General features: G+C 47.9%; 1 protein-coding gene across 4 annotated transcripts in view; it reads right to left on the reverse strand.

The window, feature by feature from the left end:
* LOC147125308 (protein ATP1B4-like) overlaps positions 1-4,501 on the reverse strand; it is a 116,478-nt gene extending 111,977 nt beyond the window's left edge. For 2 of the 4 annotated variants that reach the window (XM_086000957.1, XM_086000986.1), the window contains exons 1-3: positions 3,941-4,031; positions 3,667-3,733; positions 101-169 (exon numbers count right to left, since the gene is read on the reverse strand). In XM_086000957.1, the coding sequence (XP_085857083.1) occupies positions 101-169; positions 3,667-3,729 (132 nt within the window). In that variant the 5' untranslated portion in view covers positions 3,730-3,733; positions 3,941-4,031. Of the gene's footprint in view, positions 1-100; positions 170-3,666; positions 3,734-3,940 lie in introns of all 4 variants that reach the window. The other 2 variants (XM_086000977.1, XM_086000967.1) reach the window with 2 other exon arrangements.
* Positions 4,502-8,982: the final 4,481 nt, after the last annotated feature.

Raw genomic sequence — 8,982 nt, forward strand, 5'->3', positions numbered from 1 at the left:
CAAATCAATGACAATGCCGCAACTGAATCTTGTCACTCACCACCAGAACAATCTAACACAAACACACATACAGGCTCTCATGAAAACACATCAGACTTACCTGTGCTGAGAAGATCCACACATGAAGTAAAAAAAGCCTGATAGACTTAATCTTTGAGTAGAAAGAAAACTATAATAAAAGAATGAAAAGCTTAGAGTTCATAAAGTAAAGCTTTGAAAATGTGTTGACTGTTGTGAAGATGTTTATGTTGTTATGATTGATTGATATTGATTGATATTGATTTTGTTTAACCTCTAAGGAAGGGGGATGTAATGATCAGTAACATGTCATTCTAGAATGGTACACTAGGTGGAGCTGCATGTTTAGTAGTGGTGGTCTACCCACAAGGCAGTAGTCAAGATGGATACCTGTACACTAGTCCACATGGCTGAATAAATGACTAGCTCAAGCTAGCTGTTCATAATGAAAACGTCTATTTATTTATGAACATAACAGTAACCATCTTCAGCCAGAAGTGCCAAATGATTGATCCATCTTGGCCTCCTCCTGAGGTCCCTACCATCACAGAAGCCAGTCTTCAGCCAATTCGATTCACTCCACATGATATCAAGAAATGGCTGCACGCACTGAATACAACAAAGGCTAAGGGCCCCGGCAACATCCCGGCTGTCATGCTGAAGACTTGTGCTCCAGAACTAGCCCGTGTCTAGCCAAGCTGTTCTAGTACAGCTTCAACATTGACATCTACCCAACAAAGTGGAAAATTGCCCAGGTATGTCCTGTCCACAAAAAGGACAAATCCAATCCGCCCAATTACCACCCCATCAGTCTACTGCCAATCATCAGCAAAGTGATGGAAGATGTCATCAACAGTGCTATCAAGTGGCACTTTCTCACCATTAACCTGCTCATCAATGCTCAGTTTTGGTTCTACCAGAAACACTTGGCACCAGACCTCATTACAGCCTTAGTTCAAACATGGCCAAAAGACCTGAATTCCAGAGGTGAGGTGAGAGTGACTGCCCTTGACATTAAGGCAGCTTTTGACCGAGTGTGGAATCAAGGGGCCCTAGTAAAATTGAAGTCAATGGGAATCAGGAAGAAAACACTCCATTGGCTGGAGTCAGACCTAGCACAAAGGAAGATGGTTGTGGTTCTTGGAGGTCAGTCATCTCAGCCCCAGGACATCACTGCAGGAGTTCCTCTGGGCAGTGTCCTAGGCCCAACAATCTTCAACTGCTTCATCAATGACCTTCCCCACATCATACAGTCAGAAGTGGGGATGTTTGCTGATAATTGCACAATGTTCTGTCCCATTCACAACTCCTCAGATAGTGCAATAGTCCATGCCCGCATGCAGCAAGACTTGGATGATATTCAGGTTGGGCTGATAAGTAGCAAGTAACATTTGCGCTTCACAAGTGCCAGGCAATGACTATCTCCAACAAGAGAGAGCCTAACCACCACCCCTTGACATTCAATGGGATTACCACCACCGAATCCCCCACTATCAACATCCTGGGGGGTCACCACTGAGCAAAAACTTAACTGGACATAAATACTGTGGCAACAAGAGCAGGTCAGAGGCTGGGTATCCTGTGGCGAGTGTCTCACCTCCTGACTCCCCAAGCCTTTCCACCATCTACAAGGCACAAGTCAGGAGTGTGATGGAATACTCTCCACTTGCCTGGATGAGTGCAGCTCCAACAACACACAAGAAGCTCGACACCATCCAGGACAAAGCAGCCCACTTGATTGGCACCCCATCCACCACCTTAAACATCCACTCCCTCCAGCACTGGTGCGCCGTGGCTGCAGTGTGCACCATCTACAAGATGCACTGCAGCAACTCAGCAAGGATTCTTCGACAGCACCTCCAAAACCCGTGACCTCTACCACCTAGAAGAACAAGGGCAGCGGGTGCATGGGAACACCATCACCTCCAAGTTCCCCTCCAACTCACACACCATCCTGACTTGGAAATATATCGCTGTTCCTTCATCGTCGCTGGGTCAAAATCTTGGAACTCCCTCCCTAACAGCGCAGTGGGAGTGCCTTCACCTCACGGACTGCAGCGGTTTAAGAAGGCGGCTCACCACCACCTTCTCAAGGGCAATTAGGGATGGGCAATAAATGCAGATCTTGCCAGTGACACCCACAACCCAATGAACGAATAAAAAAAAGAATAATGCACGAGCAAGGGACAAGGTATAACCTTTTCACTTTAAGGGGACAATGTAGTATCATAGAAACATAGAAACATAGAAGATAGGAGCAAGAGTAGGCCATTCGGCCCCTCGAGCCTGCTCCGCCATTCAATGCGATCATGGATGATCATCCAAATTCAGTACCCTGTCCCTGCTTTCTCCCCATATCCCTTGATCCCCTTAGCCTTAAGAAATATATCGAACCCCTTCTTGAATATATCGAACCCCTTCTTGAATATATTTAATGAATTGGCCTCAACATTCTTCTGTGATAGAGAATTCCACAGGTTCACCACTCTCTGGGTGAAGAAATTCCTCCTCATCTCAGTCCTAAATGGCTTACCCCATATCCTTAGACTGTGACCCCTGGTTCTGGACTCCCCCACCATCGGGAACAGCCTTCCTGCATCTAATCTGTCTAGTCCTGTTAGAATTTTATAAGTTTCAATGAGATCCCCTCTCATTCTTCTAAACTCTAGCGAATATAAGCCTAATCGACCCAATCTCTTCATACGTCATTCCTGCCATCCCAGGTATCAGCCTGGTGAATCTTCGCTGCACTCCCTCCATGGCAAGAACATCCTTCCTCAGATAAGGCGACCAAATATGCACACAATGCTCAAGGTGTGGTCTCACCAAGGCCCTGTACAACTGCAGCAAGACATCCTTGCTCCTGTACTCGAATCCTCTCGCTATGAAGGCCAGCATACCATTTGCCTTCTTAACCGCCTGCTGCACCTGCATGCTTACCTTCAGCGACTGGTGCACAAGGACACCCAGGTCTCGTTGCACTTCCCCTTTTCCCAATCTATTGTCGTTCAGATAATAATCTGCCTTCCTGTTTTTGCCACCAAAGTGGATAACCTCGCATTTATCCACATTATACTGCACCTGCCATGCTTCTGCCCAATCGCCCATTCGTATCAATCGTATCAAACTTACTATCTCAGAGGAACTTGGGATTAAAAGTAATCAACCATTTTCATTTCAAAGAATGATAAATTACAGATCTCTGCATGAGGCAAAACCAAATGGAAGGCGATAATGTTGGAAGTGTACTGTGGCGCTTTAAAGTGGTGGCTGACTGATTAGATAGATTGATGAATCGATGGAGTCTCTTCAACCCCAGTACTAATATACAAACTCCCACTTCCTGTTCAAAATATGCTAGTGCAATAAGTCACTATTGCCTATTTCAAAAGCGACATTTTCCTATTTTAAGGTTATGACCAAATTATCCTTCATTTTATTTATAAATAGATCATGTTCTTAGAAACCAGGCATCAGTGTTTTCAAGAAAGATTACAAACCGAATGTTGCATGTTGCTTTCTGATCTTTTTAAAAAAACTTTCAATCCGTTTAATTATCAGAAAACCGGCGTCTCTGAAGCATAACGTCTACAGCAGAAACAGATTGTTTTGGAAAGGTTGCATTAACACCCAACACAGGAGACTTACCGGCGTTTTAAGGTAGTTCACATGATGTCCCTCTGCCCCACTCGGTGCGGAATTCATCGCCATGGATCTTTAATAAGGCATAAAATAAAAGAATTCTGACCAAACGGACAACTACAGTGAGTATTCTCTCTACCGAGTGTTCGGAAACATTGCCAGACATAGAGGTCTGATATTGGCTATAACTCCAGCAGTCTACATGCAAAATGACTGCAACACACTGGACGAAGAAGAGGCTTTTGAAATCAAATCTCATTGAAAAAATCACATCAGATACCTTAGTCTTCTTTGCAGCGGTGGATCGATGGTTGTGTGTGGCGTGGATATGACCTTGCGAAGAGGAACTGAACTTAAGGGTCACAAAATAACTTGCTTCCATCAGAAAGCTGACGACGCAACAAGAACCTCTCCTGGATTAAGATGGAGTCTCCTTCTCCTCTAACACCTTCCCCAAATGTGAAGCTGCACAAGATTGCTCAGTGAGTTAGGACAGTCACTTTTACCCGTTGATAAATAGAATGAGAAATACACCCTCCAATCGGTTACTTAACAAAACCAACTTGCTCCTTTCCAATTGATTGAATAAGTCTGCTTCCCTTGAGTCAATGTGCTGTTGTCAATCAGGATTCCCATGTGCACTGGCCCGAGGATCTATATTTAACACTGTGACATGGAGCACAAGTGCAGCCATGAATGTGTCAGTTTCCTTGCAGTGAAGTTCAGCAAAACTTATCCAGAATCACAAAAAGTCTAAATACATACGCCGATAAACAGAGAATAAAAGGGTCGCCTTATGGTTCTTTGTCATACTGAATTCACAGTTGAGGAGTCCCAACCCAATAACTCCCCCCCCCCCCCCCTCCCGAGAGGGAGGATAAAATCTGAAACAAAATACATTTCTCAATCAAGAAGTCACTCACAAGTCTCAGAAAAACTTTCCAGTGTCTCTGACATCTTATTCTGGACGAGTCCCCCCCCCCCCCCCCCCCGCGTGTCATACTTTTGTTAATGTTTGTTATTTATATTCAGTCTGCCCCGTGTCGTTTGAGCAGTGTTTGTAGTGCTTGTGTGATACTGCTCTTCTGTAAAACCTGGAGTTTGTCCTCCAGTTAAATGCTGAGTGCTTGGAAATGCGCCGTGTTTATATTTTGACCCGTTTCCTGAACAGCCTCGCCGTTTGCTCCTCTTACTGTGTTTTTTCCAATATCGGGTTACATTTTAAAAGCGTCGGCTGACATTTGCACGCGCGATGTATTTACCTTTCGATGTAATCTGCACCTGTTCGTTCTAACTTCAGTCTCTGCAAAAAAAAATGCTTAAATAAGATTTCATTTTAATAATGACCTGTGTACGTGGATTTCAAAGGAAATGGCTTCGTGCAGTGAGATTTACAAATTGCAGATGCAGAATTGTTAATATATCTGAAGAAAAGTGACGCGATTGCCTGAAAGTATTGTACTGTCTACAATACAAAATCAAGCTTTGAGGAACAGCAAAGATTTTGAACTGCGCGAGTTCAAGCCTGATGAATATTTTTTTATTCTAATTTCCCATATTTTCCCTAAAGGGTCTATTGCAAGAATCCCAGTGTCCACTGCTTCCAGTGACACTTGATTCTTCGTGTTATTGTCTAGTTTTGTGCGTTCATTGGTGATTATTTTATTTATTTAAATTGTCATTACCAGTGAGACTGTACCCCCAGTATGAGGCAATGCTGGCAGCACTGGGACTGTAGGAGTCAGTGCCGTCAGGGAAGCCTTCCTTCTAATTGTTGATTGTCCTTGGTTACTGAGCATGAAAACAGCTGTATCTTGTGCAGAATACAGCTTCATGCACAACTTGTGATGTCTCCAGGTTCCATCACATTTCATCTCCGCATCAATGCCCAACCCCCACCCGGACCAACCTTTGTTCACCCCATGCCCACCTTGTTAAAGCTGGAGCATTTCCCACTACTGAAGTTATCCCTTTGAGACTCACTCTGTATCTCCGCTCCTATGTCCCATTGCTGCGGCCAATCCCCTGTCTGCATGGACCTAGCTGACTGATAGAACACACAGACCTCTCCTGTCATTCATCAGTTCTCTAAAGCTCATCGGATTACATAATTCTCCACCTTCTCAGACAGCTAACCTAATGTTCTATGTTTGTTATAGAGCAACCATGTTAGTAAATCATTTTGTACAGTTTTTAGAGATTTTTTTAGTATCAGTTCACAAATCCTCAAAAAGCTCTGCCTCTTCAACGACAATTTGTATTTCTTTATAGTACAATATAAGAACATAAGAAATAAGAGCAGGAGTAGGCCATTGAATAAGATCATGGCTGATCATCGACCTCAACTCCACTTTCCTGCCCGATCTCCATATCCCTTGATTCCCCTAGAATCCAAAAATCTCTCGATCTCAACCTCGAATATACTCAAAGACTCAGCATTCACAGCCCTCTGGGGCAGAGAATTCCAAAGATTCACAACCCTCTGAGTGAAGAAATTTCTCCTCATCTCAGTCTTAAATGGCCGACCCCTTATCCTGAGACTGTGTCCCCTAGTTCTAGACACTCCAGCCAGGGGAAACAACCTCTCAGCATCTACCCTGTCAATCCCCTTCAGAATCTTGTATGTTTCAATGAGATCACCTCTCATTCTTCTAAACTCCAGAGAGTATCAGCCCATTCTACACAACCTCTCATCATAGGACAGCCCTCTCACCCCAGGAATCAATCTAGTGAACCTTCATTGCACCACCTCCAAGGCAAGTATATCCTTCCTCAGATAAAGAGACCAAAACTGTGCACAGTACTCCAGGTGTGGTCTCACCAAGGCCCTGTACAATTGTAGCAAGACTTTGTGGTAAACCACTGTTATACCTGTCTGTATGTGTATGTGTATTCCATTAGGTACAGGTCTGGACATGCCTCGGCTGACTCCTCCCACTATTCCAGGTATATAAGTGACTACCTCCCAGTCCCTTAGTATTCTGGACGGGTCGACCACTCGAGACAAGACCTTCATTCTTTAGTTAATAAAAGCCTGGTTGTTACTCGCTTAACCTCAGTCTTTTGAGTAATTGATGGCGCATCAATTTTATTAACTAAATTTTTTATAATGGAGAAGATCCTCACACCAGCATGCCTGGACCTGGACAGTCGGGAAGCGGACGCTTCCACCAAGTTTGCTCACTGGCTCACGTGCTTCGAGACATTCCTGACTGCCTCCACTGCGGTCGTAACGGATGCGGACAAACTGTCTGTCCTGATCTCCAAGGTGAACCACCTCAGTCATCCGGGACACGACCTCATACACAGCCGCCCTCCAGCTCCTCAAGACCCAGTACACGCGCCCTGTGAACGAAGTATACACCAGGCACCTTCTGGGGAGTCGCAAGCAACAACCTGGGGAATCGACTGAGGAATACCTCCAAGCACTGTCCGTGCTTGGCCGGGCCTGTGGGTGTAAGGCGGTAACGCCCGCTAAGTACACGGAGGAACTGATCCGGGATGCCTTCGTAGCGGGCCACAGGTCCAACTACACCCGACAGCGACTGCTGGAGCAGAGTGACCTCACCCTCGACAAAGCCTCCGAAATCGCACTAATGCTGGACGCAGCCTACCGGGGCATGGAAGCCTACTCCTCTGCACCGTGGACGCCGCGGGGAACGACAACCTGGGACACAGTAGGACAGCCCCATAGCACCGTGCCACCCCAGCCACAGCCCAACAATGGCCCAACTACCGCAGCAGTGTCCCAAAGCCAGACAGCAGTATCCCAAGGCCAGAAATGCTACTTCTGTGGCCAGGCCAAACACCCCAGAGCGCGCTGCCCGGCGAAGAATGCGACCTGCTCGGGCTGCGGGAAAAAGGGACACTATGCCAGCGTCTGCAAGGCCAAAGCCACCCCGAACGCCAGCAGCGCCGCGTGTGGGCCGTGCGAGCCACCATCTTGGGCCCCCAACAGCGCCGCGTGTGGGCCGTGCGGGCCGCCATCTTGGGCCTCCCCAGCCATGTGCGAACCACCGCAGCAGCAGCCATCTTGGACGACTCCAGCCACATGGGAATCATGGACGCCGCCATCTTGGACACCAGCCGGGACGCAGCAGACCGCCAACCCCCCCCCATCTGATACCCACAGCGACACACCGACCCCTACGCTGGCCTCTGTTACGCTGGACCAAACGAGACCGCACCAACTAGCTCAGTCCAAAATGGACGTTAAGGTAAACGGCCATGCAATAAACTGCCTTTTTGACTCCGGGAGCACAGAGAGCTTCATCCACCCTGACACGGTGCGGCGTTGCTCTCTCCCAGTCCTGCCTGCGCACCAGCGGATTTCTATGGCCTCCGAGTCCCAGTCAGCGGACATTGGCGGCTACTGCGTGGTGACACTAGTACTAGATGGGACTGTGTTCAATAATTTTAAACTCCTGGTCCTGCCCGACCTCTGCGCTGCCGTCCTACTGGGGTTGGATTTCCAGTGCCACCTCAAAAGCGTTACGCTGGCGTACGGTGGCCCCCTCCCCCCACTCACAGTCCGCAGCCAGCAGCCTCCAAATTGCCCGCCGCGCACCAGATGCAACCTCTCCACACTCAGAGTCCCACCCCCCCCACTGTTTGCTAACCTCACCCCCGACTGTAAGCCCATCGCCACAAAGAGCAGGCGATACAGTGCCGAGGACAGGGTTTTCATCAAAACCGAAGTGGAGCGGCTCCTGAAGGAGGGGATTATTGAGGGCAGCTCCAGCCCCTGGCGAGCCCAGGTTGTGGTCGTTAAGACCGGCGAGAAACAACGCCTGGTCATCGACTACAGCCAAACAATAAACCGCTACACCCTGCTGGACGCCTACCCACTCCCCCGCATAGCTGACATGGTCAACCAGATCGCGTAGTACCGCGTCTTTTCGACCATTGACCTGAAATCAGCGTACCACCAGCTCCCCATCCGCCCTGAAGACCGCCAGTATACTGCTTTTGAGGCAAACGGCTGCCTCTATCACTTCCTTAGGGTTCCCTTCGGTGTTACCAACGGGGTCTCCGTCTTCCAAAGGGAGATGGACCGGATGGTCGATCAAAACGCGCTGCAGGCCACTTTCCCTTACCTAGGCAATGTGACCATCTGCAGCCATGACTTGCAGGACCATGACGCAAACCTCGAGAAATTCCTCCGCACCGCCCAACTCCTGAACCTGACATATAACAAGGAGAAGTGCATATTCCGCACAGACCGCCTCGCCATCCTTGGCTGTGTTGTGGAACACGGGGTCATCGGTCCCGACCCGGACCGGATGCGTCCCCTTATGGAACTCCCACTGCCCCACTGCCTAA

This window comes from Somniosus microcephalus, chromosome 1 (genome assembly GCF_052327205.1).
Source record: "Somniosus microcephalus isolate GS21.2 chromosome 1, FLI_Smic_1.0, whole genome shotgun sequence".
NCBI lineage: Eukaryota > Metazoa > Chordata > Chondrichthyes > Squaliformes > Somniosidae > Somniosus > Somniosus microcephalus.